Raw genomic sequence first — 23,620 nt, forward strand, 5'->3', positions numbered from 1 at the left:
GCCTGGTTTGGCAGGACTGTGTCTTTAATCCTCTGTTGTTGTTGTTATGTGCCGTTGAGTCAGACCCAACTCATAGTGACCCCTCCTTGGGTTTCCAAGGTGGTATCACTAAGGAAGCAGACTGCCAAACCTTCCTACCAAGGAGTGGCTGGTGGGTTTGAAGCGCCAGCCTTCTGGTTAGCAGTTAGGCATTACACTACCAGAACTCCTTTAATCCTCTAGTATCTAATTTAAGCAAACAAAAAGAAAAGAACACAAGAAAAGGTTCTGATTGGCCTTGTTTGGGCCAGATGTCCTACCACCTGACTAATGAATGGCAGTATAAGATGGATCTAGCAGATGTCAGCCCTCATTGAAGCTGTAAGATTAGAGTTCAGGAAGGAATGCTTCCCAGAAAAAGACTGGGTGCTACTCTAGCAGATAAAACAAGTATATAAAGGCTCACCAATGATTCTTCAAGGTTATTGTAAGAATTAAATAGGAGAATATGTACAAAATTGTTAAAACCCAACCCTCACAATTAGACCAATAAGCAGGACCATGATAAATGGAAATATTGAAGTTGTCAAGGATTTCAATTTACTTAGGTCCATAATCAACATCCATGGAATCAGCAGTCAAGAAATCAAAGGACATATTGCATTGGGCGAATCTTCTGCAATCTCTTTTAAGTATTAAAAAACAAAGATGTCACTTTGAAGACTAAGGTATGCCTGACCCAAGCCATGGTATTTTTAATCGCCTCATATATGTGAAAGCTGGACAATGACTAAGGAAGACCAAAGGATCTGAATTATGACGTTGGTGAAAAACAGTGAATATACTATGGGCTGCAAAAGAACAAACAACTCTGTCTTAAAGGAAAGACAGCCAGAGAGTTCCTTAGAAACAAGGTTGGCAAGACTTGCCTCACATACTTTGGACATGTCATTAGGAGGGACCAGAGTCTGGAGAAGGTTACTATGTTTGGGAAAGTAGAGGGTCAGTGAAAAAGAGGAAACCAGTTGCTAGGACTAATTATTTCCACCAATCTTTGGTTTTCTTCATTCTCCTTTGCTCTGGACAAGGAGAGACCCATCATTGCATCTAGATGGTTCTTGTAAGCTTTTAAGATCTCAGTTGCTACTCGCCAAAGTAGGAGGTGGAACAATGTTTTGTGTAATATGTTATGCCAATTGAGCTTGATGTCCCCTGCGACTATGATCCTGAGCCCACAGGTTCGACTACTCAGTCCCTCTGGGTAGCTGGCTGTGACCAAGAAGTGACTACAACCTTGCCCCTTGTCAGCTCTACTATATATCTGGGAATTCAGATCATACAAATAAACTTGTAGGACCACTGTCTGTCAATCCTATACATGGTCTTGGGTACACTCCCACTTTATAGACATACCTACTAGTTCAGCTCAAGGCTGAAAATCTTAACAAAAGTAGAATGCCTCACCTTTCTCTTGCACAGCAACTGACGGGTTCAAGCTACTGACCTTTTACCTTAACCACTGCATGTAAGGCTCCTATAATCAATATAGAAATTGAACAATAAACGAACTACAAACATTTTATGGTAATATTCTATACAGCACTTTATAAATGTTTTTATGTGAACAATCTTATTTAACTCTTACATATTAGGTGGGCAGAGATTTCTATCTCAATTCTCTACAAAGATGAAATAATCTGGCAACAGTCACATGGCTAATAAATGACAGAATAAAGACTCAGTCATTCAATTCGAGGACAAGGTTCTTTCTAATGTCACACCCTACCTTACTTTGCCTATAAAAAACTAAAAGGCTAAATTCAGCAATCTTTTCAGTTCACCAAAAATTACCTCTTTGTCACCCTGAGGTGAACTATTATCAATTTCTCTGTAATTTTATTTGCTATAATTCAAGCTTTCTGTTTAAATATTTTCTAAATATACTAAGTGCTCCGCTGGTAATTGACAGACTGGTAGTTCGAGTCTGTCCAGAGGTGCCTTGGAAGAAAGACCTGGTGAACTACTTCTGAAAAATCCACCACTGAAAGCCCTACGGAGCACAGTTCCACTGTGACACACACGAGGTCACATGAGTTGAAGCAGATACACAGACGGGGTTTGGTTTATACTTAGCATGACACCTTTGCTTCTCCTGCTTTACCCATCAGATAATGAGCTCCCAGCGAGCAGGCTGTGGCTGTTTTCATAACAGCAACCAGGAAGAAAGGAAGAAAGTGATAAAAAAGAAATGTGTCAGTAAATTATTCTGGAAAAAGAAGTTAGAGTAACAGTTCTTTTTACCCTACATTAGATCAGAAATCATCCTCAGTAGTCAATAGACAGAACTAAGATACATCCAAGGAACATGCCTACTGAGAACACAGTGCTTCTTTGAGCTGCTGGTGTTTTTTACTACTACCAGAGCAATCAATCATACATAGGGTACACCTAACAATAAAGCCATAAACCCTACCTTGTATGCCAGAGGTTTACCGCACAGGAAGAAAAATCATGATCCAGGAAAAAATACAACTGGTCAGATAACAAGCTGTTGTTGTTGTTGTTGTTGTTGTTAAGTGCCGTTGAGTCGTTTCCGACTCATAGCGACCCCATGCACAGCAGAACGAAACACTGCCCAATCCTGCGCCAGCCCCACAATCCCTACTATACTTGAGCCCATCGTCGCAGCCACCGTATCAATCCATCTCCTTGAAGGCCTCCCCCTCTTTCGTCGACCCTCCACCCTACCAAGCATGACATCCTTCTCCAGGGAATGGTCCCTTCTTACAACATGACCAAAATAGGTGAGACGAAGTCTGGCCATTCTTGCTTCCAAGGAGCATTCTGGCTGCACTTCCTCCAGGACAGATCTGTTAGTTCTTTTAGCAGTCCATGGTACTTTCAGCATTCTTTGCCAGCACCACAACTCAAAAGCATCAACTCTTCTTCGGTCTTCCTTATTCATTGTCCAGCTCTCACATGCATATGAGGCGATTGGAAATATCATGGCTTGTGTCAGGCACACCTTAGTCCTCAAGGAGATATCAAAAAGCCAGGAAATAACAAGCAAGATGAAGAAAAACCTGGGTTCTCTGTTCAGCACGCTTTGCTATATATTGCTCATACAAAAAAAAAAAAAAAAGCAGCCCTTTAAAATAACATTGACAGAAATGCAATATGCTTCAACCACGGGAAGGCATCCTGAGATTATGAACAGGGACCAGAAGCTGAGTTGAGCTTCTGAAGTGCTAATAAAACCTCAACCCAGTAAGAAGAGAAGTGTCATTTTAAAAGCCCTTAATTTTTCTGAAGTACCGTCTTAACAAGTACCAGTTTGATGGGTTACTCTGAACTATTTTTCTACTGTTCTACAGAAAGGAGATGCCCCTCAGCAGTCTTAAGCAGCACATACATGCAAGAGTGGTTCTGAATTCCCCATGGCAGGCATCTGAAGGAGCCAAAGGCTTACTTACCACTCTGAGCTAGAAGGTTCTGAGGAAAGCCTTCAATTTGAAAAATGAGTGTCCCCAGAAGACTTTAATAATTCAGCATCCTATATCATCACTCTGATTTCACCAAAAATAAGACAAGAAATTGGTTTCAAATGCAGCAGGAAGGATTAATGTAGTAAAAGAACTTTCTGATGAAGGACCTATAAGCTAGAGAAAGTAAATGTCTGGCGAGGAAATTCAAGTTACTTAAGGCAGAGGAGCGGGGCTCTCTCTTCAACCAACTGCAAAACACACAACGTCCCCCCAATTTGAATATCTCATCTCTAAATACACTAAGCAAAGTACATCTTATATGCATGTCTCCTAAGATACTTTGTTCCTAAAGTAATAAAGTGACTGCAGATCTGAAGAGTTCAAAATAAACATTAATATATATTGAAACTGATACCCAAGTTGACATTTCTTTCTACCCCTAAAATAATCTCTCTCCACTTTATTCTCTGTAGGATTAGAGTTCTTGTGGCGTAGTGCCTAAGGCATTTGACTGCTAACCAGAACACTGGTGGTCAAACCCACCAGCCACTCCTCGGAAGGAAGACTGGGCAATCTACTTTCGTAATGATACCACCTCGAAAACCCAAGGAGGGGTCACACTATGAGTCAGTCGGAGCCGACTCAATGGCAGTGAGTGTGTGTGAAAGCTATTTAAGAAAAGAATCATCAATCAACCTAGAAATTGGGTAGGTCAAACCTTCTATGTGGGTAGGAGATGAGCTGAATACCCTCAAAAGATTCCTCTACTTCATCATCCTTTGACCCAGGAACAGTTGACAGATGGTATGAAACTAAGCTAAACTCTTCCATATCATTGTGCTTCTCATGTCGTTATCAACAGACCTCGGAACAGTTCCTAGCACACAGAGAGTAATCAGTACATGTTTGCTGACTACAGTGCTCTGAAAGGTTCCCACTCAAAGCAAAAAGAGAAGACTCTTGTGAACCCAGCACTTTCTACAGAGTTCCCACTTGCTGCATTTATGGCCTCATTACAAGATCACAGGATGTGTCTACATACATTATTCTTATGATCTTACAAGAACTGCAGGGAGATGCCGGATTGCTTCAAGTTATGAATTATCACATCCAACTGATCTTTGCTGAATGGGCTGCTGAGGTCAGTGAACACTTCAATATGCCTCTTCTCAAATTTCTTTCCTCTAAAAGAGAGAGGTATCACATTGAGAAATCATTCTTCTGAATTGCATTCTACAAACTCTGAGCAGAGAGAGGCTAAGGAATGACTCTAGATGCTGTCAGCAAATGCTACTGCATTTAGACACTCATGTATTGTTGATACACAGTTAAGTTCTATTGAACACATAATCGACCCTCATAAAACTCATGCTTTTAACATCTTGGGTGAAATCTCTGAGCATCATGACAGAACATAAACATGGAACTTTACCAGTGTGCCCTAACTAACCTTACAAGGGTTCACTCTCCAAATGCCCTGCTCTGATTCCACACACTAGACTCAGGGCAGGATTCTGCAGACTGTGGGAACTGGTAATAAACATCCAGGCATGAGATTTTGGGTGCAGATGCTTTTCCTAACAGGCAAGGGGTATGTGTGTCATTAAATTAGCAGTGCTTAAGGAAGCTGGCCAGAGTTACCACACACTTAATTTAAACTACATATAGATCATCTGGGAGCTCTGGTAGCATAGTGGCTAAGGCACTTGGCTGCTAACCAGAAGGCTGGCGGTTCAAACCCACCAGTCACTCCTCAGAAGGAAGATGGGGCAATCTACTTCTGTAGTGATACTGTGACAGCACATAAACAACAACAACATAGATCATCTCTTTTATTATTTAAAAAAACACAACCTCGGTAATTAACTTAAGTCAAATAGGAAGGACTTTGAAATAAGCCAAATGTTTATTTCTCCCAGAGAAATTCCAAGTACAACCCTTTCTTTTATAAATTAAACTTTCTAATCCTGTCAAATGTTTCTTTAGCCACACAAACATGCTGTTTGATTAATCAGAGTGCACTGACTACACCAACACTCCAATGTCTACAGAAAAGCCATTTCCAATTCTCTTCAGTTAAAACACTTACATCGTTTCCTGTTGAATCACATCCATGCACACGACCAGTGCATCCAGGACTCGGCAAGTTAAGGCAGAAGATGGTATTACACAACCCTTTTACTCTAAGAAACAGCAATTTTTTACCCAGCAAAGTCCATAGTGCTGCAAAGTGTGGACCATGGGCTATGTAATGCTCCAAAGTACTTGCCTAAGTGCCCTTTTCCCATTGTTCATCTCACAAGCACATACTGACATATGTACATCCTAACATATACAACTTAGAAAATCAACCAAAAAATCTAATACATTCCATTCATTTAACTAATAATTATGATAAGATTTAACAGTATCAAGAACTCACATTTTTGGTGACTATTAGTAGAAGTGAGCCACAATGTAGCATCTGCCAGTCACTCCCAGCACAGCAGCCCCTCCCAGTGGTCAGGGATAGCGCTACTAATTGTTTGGAAAAAAAACTCAAAACCCGAACCCACTGCCATCAAGTAGATTCTGACTCACAGAATACTATAGGACAGAGTAGAACTGCCTCATAGGGTTTCCAAGGCTATAATCTTTACAGAAGCAGACTGCCTCACCTTTCTCCCACAGCAGCTGGTGGGATCAAACTGCTGAATGCCTTAACCACTGCACCATCAGAGCTCTCATTTAGAGGAAAAAAAATAAGTAACTGCGGTTGAGTCGGATCTGACTCCAGCGACCCCTCCTTGGGTTTCCGAGGCAGTAGCACCACGGAAGTAGATTGCCCAACCTTCCTTCCGAGGAGTGGCTGGTGGGTTTGAACTGTCAGCCTTCTGGCTAGCAGTCAAGTATCTTAAGAACTACACCACCACAGCTCCTTTGTTTAGAGAAGTAACTCCTTAAAATTAATGGACATATGGAAGAAATTGGAAATTTCAGAGTTTGGATATCAATCTAATTTTTGGCATAAAAGTATCCCCCTACCTGAAAAAGAGTGGAAAATTCAAATATTATACTTTTTTAAAAATATCTTTCCTCTACCTCCAAATGTTTCTAACCACCACTACCACCAAACCATACGCACACAGTCATTACAAATATATGTCCCCTAGTATCTTCCCTTTGCTATACTTCCTTACTGCTCAACATCCTGATCACCAGTGTGGAGAAGGGGTAAGTGATGGAAGGTCTAGACCAGGCACCCCATCTGATTACCTTCACACTGAACTGCAACAAGCACAATCTCCATGATGTCAGAGCCAAAAACATCCCCACAATCAGAGCCGGCACTCTGAGAGAGCCTCCCCAAACTGGATTATGAGTCCCTAGACAAAAGGAAATTTCTTAAGAGTCTTCTCTGCCTGAAAAAGGATACCATCAGCATGTTGAGAACCTGGTTGGATTTTGCGTTCAATGTCTTCCAGCAAATCAAAATCTGGTAGCATCAGGTGTCTGTGCACTGTGATGTTCTGATACTGATCTTCATGAGCAAGGCTGTTCTCAGTGCCATCCGTTCCAAACAGGACTAAAGCAATCTCATCCTTGCTCTCAGCAAATACCTAGGGAAAATGTCAGAGGGTTGAAAATGATATTCCTGTGAACTAGTAGCCCTCAGCTACCTATCTGCAGGGAGCAGGACAACCATGTCTCCCTATGGTGGGTCCCTTTGGGTACTGACAAAACCAGAAAACTGGCCTAGATGAAACATGGACATGATGGACAAGGAAAATGTCTAAGTTCAAAGCAGACTTTTCCAATGACTACAGGTTCCATCTTTCATGCCATGTTCATGTCAGCACAAGCTAAGGTAAGGGTGTTAGGGAGGGTGGTAACTGCTCTTGGTGAATTCCCAACCAAATCAGATTCTAAGTCTCAATGAAAACTAATGACAAAAAATTTGAAAATATTTCAGTCGGTCTTTCTGGAATGAACATCCAAGGCTTCCACCACTCATCTGTCAGTTTGTGTTTGTGGATGCTGGAAGCTATGCCATCGGTATTTCAAACACCAGCAGGGTCACCTTGGTGGACAGGTTCCAGTGGAGCTTCCAAACTGACAGACTGGGAAGAATGACAGGGCCATCTACTTCTGAAAAACTTGGCAACTGAAAACATTATGAATAGCACTGAAACACTGTTCAGTATACTGCCAGAAGATGAGCTCCTCAGGTTGAAAGGCACTCAAAATATGACTACAGAAGAACTACTTCCTCAAAGCAGAGTAGACAAGGATGGAGTAAAGCTTTTGGACCTTCATTTGTTGATGGGGCACAACTTAAGATAAGAAGAAACAGGTACAAACATTCATTAATAATCAGAATGTGCAATGTACAAAGTATGAAGGTAAGAAAATTGGAAATTGTCAAAAATGAAATGTAATGCATAAATATTGATATCCTAGGCATTACTGAGCTGAAATGGATTGGTATTGGCCATTCTGAATCAGACAATCAAATGGTCTACTATGCTGGGAATGACAAACTGAAGAGGAATGGGATCACATTCATGGTCAAAAAGAACGTTTCAAGATCTATCCTGAAGTACAACACTGTCAGTGACAGGATAATGTCCTCATGCCTATAAGGAAGACCAGTTAATACACTATTATTCAAATTTACACACCAACCACTAATATCAAAGATGAAGAAATTGAAGATTTTCATCAATTTCTGCTCTCTGAAATTGACCAAACATGCAATCAAGATGTATTGATTATTACTGATGACTGGAATGTGAAAGTTAGAAACAATGAAGAAGCATCAGTAGTTGGAAAATATGGCCTTGGTAAAAGAAATAACTCTGTAGATCACATAATAAAATTTTGCAAAACCAATGATTTATTCATTGCAAATACTCTTTTCAACAACATAAACAGGGACTATACATGTGGACCTTGCCAGATGAAATACACAGGAATCAAATCGACTACATCTGTGGAAGGAGGCAATGGAGAAGCTCGATATCATCAGTCAGAATAAAGCCAGGTGCTGCTTGTGGGACAGACCATCAATTGCTCATATGTAAGTTTAAACTGAAGCTGAAGAAAATTAAAACAAGTCCATGAGAGCCAAAACATGAACCTCAATTATATACCACCTGATATTATCTGAAGAACAGATTTGACTCATTGAACACCAGAGACTGAAGACCAGGTGAGTTGTGGGATGAGATGAAGGAAAAAAAAACTCATTAAAAAGACAGGAAAAGGAGAAAAGCAGAAATGGATGTCAGAAGAGACTCTGAACCTTGCTCTTGAACAGACAATAGCTAAAGTAAATGGGAGAAATGACAAGATAAAAGAGCTGAACAGAAGCTTTCAAAGGGTAGCTCAGAAACAAAAAGTATTATAATGCAATGTGCAAAGACCTGGAGTTAGAAAACCAAAAGGGAAGAACATATTTGGCATCTTACAAAGCAAAAGAACTAAAGAAAAAATTCAAGCCTTGAGCTGTGATATTTAAGTATTCTAGGGGCAAAATACTGGACAATGCAGGAACCATCAAAGGAAGATGGAAGGAATACACAAAGTCACTGTACCAAAAAGAACTGGTCGACATTCAACCATTTCAGTAGGTAGCATATGATCAAGAACCAATGGTACTGAAGGAAGGAGTCAAAGCTGCACTGAAGGCACTGGAGAGAAACAGGGCTCCAGGAATGGATAGAATATCCATTGAGATATTTCAACAAACAGATGCAGTGCTGGACGCTTACTCATTCATGCCAAGAAATCTGGAAAACTGCTACCCGGCCACTCAACTGGAAGAGATCCTTATCTGTGCCCATTCCAAAGAAAGGTGATCCAGCAGAAAGCAGACATTATCGAACCATATCATTAATATCATAGGCAAGTAAAATTTTACTGAAAATAATAAAAAATGGTTGCAGTAGTACATTGACAAGGAACTGTGAAAAATTCAAGCTGGATTCAGAAGAGGGTGGGGAATAAAGGGTATCATTGCTGAAACCAGATGTATCTTGGCTGAAACCAAAGAATAAGAGAAAGATGTTTACCTGTGTTTCAGTGACTATGCAAAGGCATTCAACTGCGTAGACCATAACAAATTACGGATAACATTGTGAAGAATGGGAATTCCAGAACACTTCATTCTGCTCATGATGAACCTGTTCGAAGACCAAGAAGCAGTTGTTCGATCAGAACAAGGGGATAGTGCATGATTTAAAATCAGGAAAGCTGTGTCTCAGTGTTGTGTCGGATCACCATACTTTTTCAACCTGTATGCTGAGCAAATAATCCAAGAAGCTGGACCAGATGAAGAAAAACGTGGCACCAGGATTGGAGGAAGACTCACTAACAACCTGTGGTATGCAGACAATACAACCTTGCTTGCTGAAAGTGAAGAGGACTTGAAGCACTTACTGATGAAGCTCAAAGACTGCAAGCTTCAATATGGATTACATCTCAATGGAAAGAGAAAAAAAATCCTCACAACTGGACCCATAAACACATCATGATAAATGGAGAAAAGACAGAAGTTGTCAGGGATTTCATTTTATTTGGATCCATAACCAACACCCATGGAAGCAGCACTGAGGGAATCAGACAATGTACTGAACTGGAAAAATCTGCTGCAAAAGACCTCTTTAAAATGGTAAGAGCAAAAATCTCACTTTGAAGACTAAGGTGGACCTTACGCAAGCCAAGGTATTTTCAATAACCTCATAAGCATGTGAAAGCTGGACAACGAATAAGGCAGGCCGAAGAAGAACTGATGCCTTTGAATTGTGATGTTGGCAAAGAATAATGAAAATACCAGAAAGTGTCAGAAGAACGAACAAATCTGTCTTGGAAGACGTACAGCCAGAATGCTCCTTAGAAGCAAGAATGGTCAGACTAGTCTCACATGCTTTGGTCACGTTGTTAGAAGCGACCATTCCCTGGAGAAGGATATCACGATTGGTAAAGTAGAAAGTCAGCAAAAGAGGGGAAGACCTTCAACGAGATGGACTGACACAGTGGCTATGACAATGGGCTCAAGCATAGCAAGGACTATGAGGATGGTGCAGGACCAGGTAGTGTTTCATTCTGTTGTACGCAGGGTCACTATGAGTTACAGCCAACTTGGTAGCACCTAACAAAAATCCACCACCACCCAAGGTTTAAATTTTTCAAAGATTAGGGAAAAAAAAAATGTTAGTTCATACCCTATGTTTCAGCAATTTCACTTATAGGTATATGGAGCCTAAAGAAATTCTTCCCCATGAACGCAAGCAGACAATGGGCAAGGAAGTTTACTTCTGCACTGTTTATAACAGGGAAAAACTGGAAACTACTCATTAACAGAGAATGCCAACATACATCGCAGAATATTTAGCCAATGGAATATTACACTGCAGTAAAAATGAATAAATGTGAGCAACATTTATTAACATAAATTATCTCAAAAATGTAAAGTTGAGAAAAAATAAGTTGTAGAATTATATGTTCTGTACAGTATCATGTATATATAGTTTTGAGAGCTTTTATAATACTAAATATTTTATTTATGAAGATACTCTTATGTTCTAAGATATAATATATGCAGGGTAAAGATAAATGTATCTGTAATATTTTATTTTTTTAAGGAAAAAAACGTATCGCACAAGTATGGTAAAACATTAGGACTGTCTAGTGCTAGGCAACAGGAAACCTTGGGTAGTCTGATTATTTTCTGTTACTTGTCTCTTTTATAAAAGCTTTCATAAATAAAATGAAAAAAAACAAAAACACAACCATCACCACCACCAGTATCTGACATCAAAAGCAATGGCCTGCCCACCTAATCACATATAAGCCTTTTATGTTGACCAAGTCAATTCCAACTCAAAGCAACCTTATAGGCTAGAGCAGAACTGCTCCATAGGTTTTCCAAGGCTGTAAATCTTTACAGACACAGACTTCCTCATCTTTCTATGCAGAACAGCTGGTGGGTTCCAACTGCTGGCCTTATGGTTTGCAGCCGAGTGCTTTAACCACTATGCCACCAGAGCTCCTCATCTTATGGGATAGGTACTACTGTTTTCCCTCAAGATGACCACCATCCCTTTCTTCTCTCCCTGTATACACTTACAACAAGAGCAGTGCCCAATCCCCTCCCTTGAATCTGAGCTGACCAATAGAAAGCAGTGAAAATGACTGGTATTTCTAAAGCTAGGTCCTAAGAATTCATGCAGGCATGGTCTTTTAGAATGCTCACTCATGGGACACTCCCTCTCAGAATGAGCTGCCTTATTGAGAATCCCAAGCTACATGGAGGTTACACATAGGTGCTCTAGTGCATGGCTCCAACTGAGCTTACCACCGACAGAATGCATCGACTACCAACTCTGAGAATGAAGAGGAATCTTGGACATCCAGTCCAGTCAAACCCTCAGATGCCTCGAGCCCCAGCCACTATCTAACTGTAACCACAGGAGAAGCCCCAAGAAAGAATGTGCATGTGTACAAGAAAACTCTCAAGACTCCCAAAAACACTGAGGCTGGAAGGAGGCTGTTATCTTGCATTATTAGCAGGTGGAAGCAAAACACAGTTAAACCAAGGGTGACGTGCTCAAGGCCAATCTGAAACTTACCTGTCGCTGTACAAACATGGTCATCACCTTCTTTGCTTGTTCAAATGGAGATTCTTCACCAGGAAAAGAGTTACTCATGGCAAAGCCCACATCCATACACAGCACAACAGCTGCCTAGAAACAAAGTCCCAAAGAGTGTTTGAGATGTCGATAAAACTGACAGGGAAAGGCAGAGATGTGTCCATTGCTCAGTTCACACACAGAACCTGTACTGATATTTGGGGGAAGGGAAACATGCTACCTAAGGAATATATATATGACACACAAATTTGCATTATGGAGAATCATGCTCTCTCAAAGTTAAGACACTCTGCCTGGAGAAGAGCATATTCCAGGTAGCTCTTAGGTCTGAGTTTCAGAATGAACCCATGGGAGCAGATCTGAACCTATCCTTTAGACTGGAGCCAACTCTAGCCCAGTTGAGCACAACAAATGCTAATGCATTTATTTAACACATGCCCACGAGAGCAATTTTACACCAGAAAACTCTAAGCCAAGGACTAAAGGTTTTTTGCTAGGAAGCAGGTATCTAAAAAATGGTATCAAAGGGTTTCACAATATAGAACTTGTCTGGAAGCAGAAGAATGAGCTATGGAACACTTCAAGATCCTTTCTGGCAGCAGTCAGAATCCAAAACAAGAAAAAGAAACTGGGCAACACAGCAGCTCTTCTCTATTCTGTAGCAATAGCAGCTGGTAAAATTTTGCTTCAAGTCCACCTGCCATAAATAGCTGTTCCACCAGAGCTGTAAAGTTTTTGGCAGCTGAAACAAAAGCAACAGGGGAGGTGAGCAGCATCCTTATCAGTTTATAATAATTTAAACAAGCATTTCTCCATGGTAGAGTTAAGGAGAATAAGGATCAGCTGCTCAAACCCCAGTCCTGTTTATCTGTATAGCAGGTGCCTAGAATAGGGCCTAGTCTAGAGCAGATACTCAAGAAGTAGGTGTTGAGTGAAGGAACAATTCCCTAGACCCACACCTCCCTCTAGTGATTCCTCAGAAACTACACCACTCCTTGCCTATATTTTTTTAAAAAAAATTACTTTCATTGTTAATCACTTAACTTCGCTATGCCTCAGTTTTCTCATCTGTAAAATGGGTATAATCCTTTCCACCTCACAGGGTTGTTGTGAGGATTATATGAGGCAGGAATAAAGCGTTTAAATCAGTAGGTCGCACAGAGTATACTTTCAGTAACTTTGTGACATTAAATTATTATACCAAACCAAAAATACCAAACTCACTGCCATTGAGTTGATTCCAACTCACAGCGATTCCAAATGGGTTTCCACGGCTGTAAATCTTTAAGGAAGCACACTACCTCATCTTTCTCCACAGAGCAAGCTAGTGGGTTTGAACCACTGACCTTTTGGTTAGCAGCCAAATGCCTTAACCACTACACCCTCAGAGGCCTTAACCACTAGAACAAAAGGGCTCTTTTAAATTATTACAGAGGTAGAAATACTGACTAGAGTGGAAGAACAAGGTGGAACAAACTGAAAATAAAAAAAAAAGCCTGGTGTGCTTGTCTGACAGAGCCTGATGAGACCCCTGAGCCTATGGCCCCTAGTTACCCTTCAGGTGTGTAACTGAACTCACACTCATGTCTTCCAGCCAAACACAGACAGGTATATGGACTGAATATTTACATCAGGTAGATAACACTCCTTGAAAGAATCAAGATCAGTCCCGGGAGAACAGAGAGCTGGGGGGCAGGGGAGCGGGAGTGCTGGGAGGCAAAGGGCACCGTGAAGAGGTAACTATGGGGAGGAAGTGGGAAGAGAGCTGTTTCACCCTGGGGAACTGGAGTCACTGCCAAGAGACAAAATGTGTATGAACTGCTGTATGGAAAATCAATTTGCTTTGTAAACTTAAACACAAATCATAATAACAATTTTAAAAGATTAATACAATTTTAAAAAGTGTAACATATATGTGTGTATATATATATATATATATTTTACATATATAAAATCTCAGAAGGAAGGTTGGGCAATCCTACTTCCGTAGTGATACTGCCTCGGAAACCCAAGGAGGGGGCGCTATGAGTCTGGGCCGACTCGACGGCAAATAACAACAACATACATATATATAAATAATAGAGATAGTACTTGACGCTTTACATTTCAAGTTCTTTTACTCACAGATAGTCCCTCACTAATATAATACAAGCCTGTGAAGTAGGTATTTATTATCGTGATAAACTCCATTCTTATAACACAGTGAAAAGCCCTGGCCCAGACGTAACGGAGTAGGTGGGGTTAGGAGGTGGAACGGGACCACAGAGAGGATGAGGAGTGGGGGATGGGAAGTCAGCCGGAAGAGAAGGGAAGCTGACGGTGCGGAGTGCGTGAGAGCAGTGAGTGATGGGTAGGGTGGCAGAGGGACAGGATGAAGAAAGGGCGAGGCTTGAATTCTGGTGTTGGGACTTAAAACTCAGCTCTACCTTCAGCCCAGACCATCCTGACCCAATCCACCACCAAAATAATCCCCTTTTTCCTCACTGCTTAGCGCCACGCTGATCCCACCACTCCTGCTTCCGAAGGACTTTCTCCGAATCCCGGTAATGGGCAGCGCTCTCTACCTTATTCCCCGACCGTGCCATGTTGCCAGTCTTCAGGAGCCTCGGCTGCGTCTTCCGGGAAGGAACCTGTAGCGCAGCAACTCGGTTCCGGTGGACTTGGACCCAGACCGCTGTGCTAAGAAGTGGCCGGGAAAACCATGCTCCGGAGCTCTGAGCATGCGCAAATTCCCCTCCTGCTTAACTACTCTGAAGGGTTCGCTTGTTTTCTTTCTTACTCAGGGTAACACCTAAAGCGTTTGTACCAGAACTCTGGACTTAGGTCTATTCGAATATGGATCCGGAGGTCTATTCGAGTATGGATCCGGGGAATTATCTAAATTCTGTCTCAGTTCGTTCTGTAAAATGAGGGATAATGAAAAACTTAACAAATGCAGTGAGTTTAGAACCAAGTCTTAAAACAAGAGTAAGTTTTCTAGGCAAACAAAAGTGGAAGGGGCATTCTTTGCAGAAACCGAAAAACCAAACTTACTGCCGTGTAGTCGGATCTGACTCACAGCGACCCCTCCCTGGGTTTCGGAGGCGGTATCACTACGGAAGTAGATTGCCCGATCTTCCTTTCCAGGAGTGGCTGGTGGGTTTGAACCGCCAGCCTTCTGGTTAGCAGACAGATGCCTTAGGCACTACACCACCACAGCTCCAGTTCTTTGCAGAGGAAATGGGATAGAGAGAAACAGCACCTACTAAGGATCTTCTAGTACTGTAGTTTGGAAGGGCTCCAGTTTGGAGGCGCAGTAGCTTGGAAGGGGTTGTTGTTATATGCCGTCTAGTCAGACCCGACTCATAGCGACCCCTCCTTGGGTTTCCCAGGCAGTATCACTACGGAAGTAGATTGCCCCATCTTCGGAAGTGGTTAGATGAGGTTTAATTCAGAAGAGTAGCCTAAGAGGATGTTCTAAAAATGGCAGCTATCAATCACAATGCCTGCCTAACAAGTTCACCAACCCCTTTCAAAGGAAACTGGCCCACCCACACCCTGGCCCTTTGAGGGTGGAAGCCCAAGACGGACATTGCACAGAAATGGCTGTTTCCTATGTTAAGTAGTCTACAAGTTCACAGGTGACCGGACAAAGGGCATAGCAATCTGTAGAGTGTCCCAAACCTTTAACCAAACCGGAAAAATCAAATCCAATCGGATTTTCTCCCTCTTGAGAATTGGAACTGGGAAAAGTGGAAAGTAAAGCTGAAACTGCCCTCAAACTGTTGACTAGGAGACAGCAGATTTGGACTGTGGTTCAATAGGTGGGTTTTTTTTTTAATTATTCTTTTTATTGTGATTTGGGTGCAGTTTTACAAAGCAGATTTACTTTACATTCAGCAGTTCATGCACGTTTTGTTCCGGGACACTGATTACAGTCCCCCAGGGTAACAGCTCGCCTTCAACTTCCTCCCTGTGGACACCCCGCCCCCCGTGTCCTCACCTGTGCATTCCTGTCTGCCTGATGTTAGATATGAGCCTTGACTTAGAATTCTCATGTTATTTTTATGCTTTGATCCTAATACTTTTTCTCTCTAAAAATGAAATTGAATAACAGGACAGTGGTCACAACCCAGTTCGAAGAATTGGGTGGACAAGTCAGTCAGAACTGCAAAGAACAACTCAAGCTTGCAGTTCCAAGAACACAGCTGAACATCTACTGTCTTGACTATTGCTACAAGACAGCCATGGTCTGCTCACCCACAATAGAACTGCTGATAAACTTCTGCCACCCTACTTAAACCTCCCAACTTCCCTAGCTCGGGGCTGATGCATTGTTGAGCTCAGCCCAGGCTGATATCATTCTGGACTCAGCCCAGTCTGCATGCAGATGCTTTAATAAACTTTTTTTTCAAAACTCTACCAGCCTGATTTCTCTCTCCCAGCACAGAACCTTACACCTACCTTTATCACTATGCAAATACAGCCCTTCAGATCTCCTATGGCTGACTGTTCTAAGGAGTACATCTTCCTTGTGTAGTTGTTCAGCTCCTGTTGTTGTTGTTGTTATGTGCCGTCGAGTCGGACCCAAGTCATAGCGACCCCTCCTGGGTTTCTGAGGTGGTACCACTACTGACATAGATTGCCTCATCTTCCTTCCAAAGAGTAGCTGGTGGGTTTGAACCGCCAGCCTTCTGGTTAGCAGTCAAGTGCCTTAGGCCCTATGCTACCAGAGCTCCTATTCAGCTCCTGTTGTTGTTATGTGCCATAGAGTCAGACCTGACTCATAGTGACCCCTCGTTGGGTTTCTGAGGCAGTATCACTACGGAAGTAGATTGCCCCATCTTCCTTCCGAGGAGTGGCTGGGGGGATAGAACCGCCAGCCTTCTGGTTAGCAGTCAAGTGCCTTAGGCCCTATGCTACCAGAGCTCCTATTCAGCTCCTGTTGTTGTTATGTGCCATAGAGTCAGACCTGACTCATAGTGACCCCTCGTTGGGTTTCTGAGGCAGTATCACTACGGAAGTAGATTGCCCCATCTTCCTTCCGAGGGGTGGGCATATATATATATATATATATATATATATATATATATATATATATATATATATATGTTTTTGAATTTGGTTCCACATTTTTTCTTCGATTGTAGCCAGGGTCTGCAATTTTGATATCTTTCCAAGTGGTTGGCATTGGTAGCCAGACCCCATCTAGTTTTTCTGGTCTCAGGGTCATATAGGCTTAGGTTTCTATGGTCCAATAGTTCTCTAGACTAATTGTTTCCATATGCCTTCACTCTTCTTTGCTCCAGATGAAGAGAGACCAATACTTGCATCTTAGATGGCCATTCATAACTGTTAAGAACTCAGTCACTATTCACCAAAGTAGGCTGTGGAACTATGTTTCTGTGTGGGTTTTTTTTTAATTAACTGTGTTGTGCTACCACCACTTGTCTGTCGGTTTGTAATACTGTGGTGGCTTGCATGTCGCTGAGGCTGGAGGTTATGCCACCAGTATTTCAAATACCAGAAGGGTCACCAAAGTTGGACAGGTTTCAGCGGAGCTTCCAGACTAAAATAGATGCAGAAAAAGGAAGGGGCCATCCACTTCTCAAAGAACTGGCCAGTGAAAACCTTATGAATAGCAGTGAAACACTGTCCGATATAAAACTTTATGAATAGCCCTGAAACATTGCCTGATATAGTGCCAGAAGATGAGCCCATCAGGTCAGAAGGCAGTCAAAAGAAGACTGGCAAAGAGCTGCCTCCTCAGAGTACAGTTGACCTTAATGATGCAGATAGAGTAAAGCTTTCGAGACCTCCATTTCCTGATGTGGCATGACTCAAAACGAGAAGAAACAACAGCAAACAGCCATTAACAACTGGAACATGGAATGTACAAAGTATGAATCTAGGAAAATTGAAAGTTGTCAAAAATGAAATGGAACGCATAAAGATTTATATCCTAGGCATTAGTGAGCTGAAATGGACTGGTGTTGGCCATTTTGAATCAGACAACCATATGATCTACTATGCCGGGAATAACAAATTGAAGAGGAATGGCATGGCATTCATAGTCACAAAGAATGTTGCAAGATCTATTCTGAAGTACAGTGCTGTCAGTGATAGGATAATATCCATATGCCTCCAAGGAAGACCAGTTAACACTATTATTCTTCAAATTTATGCACCAACACCAAAGCCAAAGACAAAGAACTTGAAGATTTTTAGCAACTTCTGCAGTCTGAAATCAACCAAACATGCAATCAAAATGTGTTCATTATTACTAGTGATTGTAATGCAAAAGTTGAAAATGAAGAATCACCGGTAATTGGAAAATATGGCGTTGGTGATAGAAATGACACTAGAGATCACATGATAGAATTTTACAAGACCAACAACTTATTCATTGAAAATACCTTTTTCAACAACAAAAATGGTGGCTATACCCATGGACTTCACCAGATGGAGTTCACGGGAATCAGATGGACTACATCTGTGGAAAGAGGTGATGGAGAAGCTCAATATCTTCAACCAAAACAAGGCTAGGAGCTGATTGTGGAACAGACCATCAACTAACTGCTCATATGCAAGTTCATGTCGAAGCTGAAGGCAGTTCAAACAAGTCCACGGAAGCCAAAATAGGACATTGATTATATCCCTTCTAAATTTAGAAGCCTTCTAAAGAATGGAATTGATGCATTGAACATCAATGACAGAAAACCAGAGGAATTGTGGGATGGCATCAAGAACATCATCCATGAGGAAAGCAAAAGATCATTTAAAAGACGAGAAAGGAAGAAAAGATCAAAATGGATGTCAGAAGAGACTCTCAGACTTGCTTTTGAATGGACAGTAGCTAAAGCAAATGGAGGAAATGACAAGATAAAAGAGTTGAACAGAAGATTTCAGAGAACAGCTTAAGATGTCAAAGTAAATTATTATAATGAAATGTACAAAGACCTGGAGTTAGAAAGCCAAAAGGGAAGAACACACTCAGAATTTCTCAAGCTGAAAGAAATGAAGAAAAGATTCAAGCCTCAAGTTGCAATATTGAAAGATTCTATGGGCAAAATATTAAATGATGCAGGAAATATCAAGAGAAGATGGAAGGAATGCACAGAGTCACTGTACCAAAAAGAACTGGATGATGTTCATCCAATTTTTTGTTGTGTTGTTATGTGCCGTTGAGTTTGACCCGACTCATAGCGACCCCTCCTTGGGTTTCCGAGGCAGTATCACTACGGAAGTAGGATTGCCCAACCTTCCTTCCGAGGAGTGGCTGGTGGGTTTGAACTGCCATCTGGTTAGTAGTCAAATACCTTAGACACTACACCACCAGAGCTCCTATGGCTGACTAGTGGAGAGTTAATGTCCTCTTCCTATTGGATGAGGCAGGAAAAAGAGAAAAAGAAAAGAAAACCAAGAAGAAGAGATAGAGAATTAGAAAAGACAGAATAAAAGTAAAAGAATAAATAGAGAAAAAGAAAAAAGAGGTGAGCAAGATGAAAGATTGATAAAAATGAAAGAAGAAGAGGAAGAGGGAGAAATGAACAGATGAAAAGGAAAGGAGAAAAATAAGGGGAAAATAAGGAAACTGAGACAGGACTTTTGTAGTTTTGGTTAACCAGCAGCCCTGGGAGCTGGCAACTGTGGTGGAAACTGCTGATCCACTGGAGTATGTGCCCGCAAATGGGAAAGGAGCCTGGCATGATTGGGCACTTGCAATAGAGAAGGTTTCAGCTGTGAGCCTCTTGTACTTAGTGTGAGAAAGATCAGCCACTGATGCAAGTGCAGGAAGGGATAGCTGCATCCCTTGTGTCTGTCTGTTTGGTGTGAGTTGCTGAGGGTGGTACTCAGCCATCAATCAAAAGCCTAGCAGCTCGAGCCCACCAGCCACCCTGCAGTATAAAGACAAGTTAGCCCTCCTCTGCAAAGATCCACAACCCCAGAAACTCAACGAGGCAGCTGTACATCATCCCCAAAAGGGTCACTGTGAATCAGAATTGATTGAACACCAGTGGGTCTGGTTTGGTTTACTAATGGTAAGTTCTTTTGTTCCTTCCTCACTCCATGTCTGCTTGTGCAACTGTAATTCCGACCCACTTCCCTGCTCGTTCCTCTCCCAGCTCCCACAGGACTCAGCCTCATCTTAGATTCCTCCCACTCTGCCTATTCTGTGTCTTTATGACTGTGTGGATTCTGTAGAGTTATTTTTTCTTTCTCCTCCTCATCTGCTGTCTCTGTGTTCAAAACGTCTATACTTCGGCCAGTCCTGGCTTCTTCTCTCTCCCCAGTCACAGACCTCGCTCTGTCTCCCTTTCCAATCTGTGCTCAACCTAATACTTTATTTCTCATTAGATGCTCAGAATGCCAGGATCATTATTTTGTATCTTTTTCACTTGGTTTTTATGGGTCTCTGTTATAGAGGGACTGGGAGGAGTGTGTCAGCAGGACACAATCCTGTCTCTGCCCCAATTCATAGGGTTTTCAATGACTAATTTTTGGAAGCAGATCACCAGGCTTTTCTTCAGCAGCACCTCTGGGAAGATTCAAATCTCCAACCTCTAGGTTAGCAGCCAAGCACATCAACCAAAATGGCTGCTAACTGATAATATAGAATTGAGTGTAAAGGAGGTGGGAGAGGATAAGGGGTTGATGGGCTATGGCTAAGGAGATGGATCTGGGGCAGAAAGACATTTGTGGGTGTGATAGTTAAGTTTGTGTGTCAACTTGGCTGGGCCTTGGTGAGTGGCTAGGCAGCTGGATGTGGTATTCCCCATGATGAGACTGGTAATCAGCTCCATGGTGGACTCTACTGATAGCAGCTGAGTAGCTGCCGTTGGGTATGTGGTCTGCTTCCCATATATAAGAAACAGCTTTGGGAATGTTCTCTAGCTTATGGCACGCTTGAACCCTGCATGTAGCTGAGTCATTGTTCAGCAGCCTGCTATGCTGTGCCAATCTTGGGACTTTTAATGGACTTGAATTCAATGGCCTGCCATGTGGTTTGGTAATATCAGGACTGTGCCTTATCACTTGTCAACCTTGGGCTTGTCAGCCTTAGTAGCTGAGTGAAGAAAAGCATCCAGCTTCAGTATGCCAGGAGCAGAAGGCAGAGCTGAAGCCCAAGGTTGAGGGGCTTTCACCCAGCACCTAGAGCCTAGCACTTTGAACTCGGACTTAAAGCCTCCAAACTGTAAGAGAATAAACCTCTGTTTCTTCAAGCCATCCCATTTGTGGTATATTCCTGTCACAGCAGCATTAAGTAACTAGAACAGTGGGATATGAAGGAAATGGATGAGACAGGAAAAGAAGAATGTCCGATGTACTTTGGTGGTTTCTACTGAGCCATGCCTACTAGAATTCACAGCCTGTGTAGTCCCTTCCCCTTAAATCAAGGGTATACTGTGACCTCTTACTAGAAAAATGTGGCCAATTTTGAGCCAAAGCCTTCATAATTCCTGGAAGATATAGCTTTTGCACTGTGGCCACCATGTATGAATACACCATGAAACCACCATTCTAGGAAAGCCCAACCTAGCCACATGCAGCTGCCACATGGAGGATCACTGAGCACAAAGAGTACACTTAGATGGTAGGCAGCACCAATGTGGCAGCCTTGAGACCTTCTTGGGAGTGATCCTCCAGCCCAGTGGGAGTTTCCTCAGCCTTAGAGACATTGCGCAGAGATGAGTTGTTTCTCTAGAATATCTCCCCTACACTCTGCCCAAATTGCAGAATTGTTATGTTAAGCCACAAAGTTGTTTTTTTTTTTAGGGCTTAATTTTATCTGTTTATTTAATTGTGACTTAGGTGAAAATTTACAGAGCAAACTGGTTTTCCATTTAACAATTCATACACATTTTGTTTTGTGACATTTATTGCAGTCCCCATGAGATAACAGCACTCTTCCCACTTCTCCCTTGTGTTTAGCATTTCCCCTCATCCTTCTTTCCTATCCCTTCCTGCCTTCTGAGCTTTATCACTGGGCAAATGCTTCCTTTTGATCTCATCTGGTTCCCTGTTGTAATGAGTGCACACATGGTACTATTGTTCATCTTATGTTATGTGCCGTTGAGTCGACCCCGACTCATAGTGACCCCTCCTTGGGTTTCTGAGGCAGTATCACTACGGAAGTAGGATTGCCCAACCTTCCTTCCGAGGAGTGGCTGGTGGGTTTGAACCGCCAGCCTTCTGGTTAGCAGTCAAGTGCTTTAGCCACTATGCTACCAGAGCTCCTGTTCATCTTATAGACCTGTCTATTGTGTGGCTTCAGTTCTGGCTTGAAGAGTGGGTAAGTGCTATAGTCTTGGGGTTTCCACCAGTCTCTGCCAGACCAGTAAGCCTGGCTTTTTTTTATTACTGAGTTTTGTTTCACTTTTTCTCCCACTCTATCTGAGACCTCCTATTGTGATCTCTTTCAGAGCAGCTGGTGGTAGTAGCTGGGTACAATCTAGTGCTTCTGGTCTCTGGTCATGGAGGCTGAGGTTCACATGGTCCATTAATCCTTTGGACTAATTATTTCCCTGTATCTTTGATTTTCTTCAGTTCTCTTAGCTCCAGATAGGGAAAGACCAATAGTTGCATCTTGAATGGCCATTCACAAACCTTTAAGTCCCCAGTCACTACTCACCAAAGTAGGAGGAAGAATATTGTCTTTGTGGTCTATGTTATGCCAATTGATCTTGATACCCTCCAGGACTATAGTCCTTAGGCCCAGCCCAGTGATACATCCCTTCAGATTTTTGGATGTGGCTAAGATGTTTTCATCTTTGTCTTACCTACTTTGGTCATGTTGTCAGAAGGAACCATTCACTGGAGAAGGATATCATGCTTGGTAAAGTGGAGGGTCAACGAAAAAGGGAAAGTCCCTCAACAATATGGATAGATACAGTGGCTGCAATGATGGGCTCAGGTATAGCAAGGATCGTGAGGCTGGCACAGGACCAGGCAGTGTTTCATTCTGCTGTGCATAAGGTCTCTATGAGTTGGAGACAACAGCACCTAACAACAAGATGTTTTCATAACTTTGCCCCCTGTATGCTTTGCTATATAGAAATACCCTCTGTCAAACCTATATATATTCATGGATGTAGTCCCAATCACCTGCTTTTTCCCCTGTTCAGTTTGAGTATCTATGTATCCACTTGTTAAAAAAAAAAAAAAGAAAGAAAACCAAACTCACTGCTGTGAGTGGGACCTGACTCATAACAACCCCTCCTAGGGTTTCTGAGATAGTCAAATGCCTTAGGCACTACACCACTTGTAAATTATTATTACTGTTTTTGCAGGATTGTATATGTAATAGTACTTACCTTTGCTGCAGTTAACTCTTGTGCTCCTCCCAGTGTCTTCCTCTGCCTTGATCATTTTCTGCTGACCTCCCTCTAAACCACTAAGTTTTGGAGTAGTTTCTTATTCAGCAACAACAAGGGGGATTTTTCAAAGCATTGCTATAATGTTGGTTATATAATCCCCTTCAGAGTAGATGGAATTAAAAGCAACTGAAGGACTTTATTTATTTTGAAATTACAATTTGGGTTG

At 42.0% G+C, this 23,620-nt stretch overlaps 1 protein-coding gene across 1 annotated transcript in view; it reads right to left on the reverse strand.

Annotated features, from left to right (window-relative positions):
* XRCC5 (X-ray repair cross complementing 5) overlaps positions 1-14,703 on the reverse strand; it is a 106,819-nt gene extending 92,116 nt beyond the window's left edge. Inside the window, exons 1-5 of the mRNA XM_007935832.2 lie at positions 14,662-14,703; positions 12,077-12,190; positions 6,880-7,063; positions 5,554-5,602; positions 4,526-4,648 (exon numbers count right to left, since the gene is read on the reverse strand). Coding sequence (XP_007934023.2) covers positions 4,526-4,648; positions 5,554-5,602; positions 6,880-7,063; positions 12,077-12,190; positions 14,662-14,682 — 491 coding nt within the window. The 5' untranslated portion in view covers positions 14,683-14,703. The remainder of the gene's footprint in view (positions 1-4,525; positions 4,649-5,553; positions 5,603-6,879; positions 7,064-12,076; positions 12,191-14,661) is intronic.
* Positions 14,704-23,620: the final 8,917 nt, after the last annotated feature.

The sequence above is a fragment of the Orycteropus afer genome, unplaced genomic scaffold, assembly GCF_000298275.1.
Source record: "Orycteropus afer afer isolate SDZICR_OR568_19922 unplaced genomic scaffold, OryAfe1.0 scaffold00002, whole genome shotgun sequence".
Lineage (NCBI taxonomy): Eukaryota > Metazoa > Chordata > Mammalia > Tubulidentata > Orycteropodidae > Orycteropus > Orycteropus afer.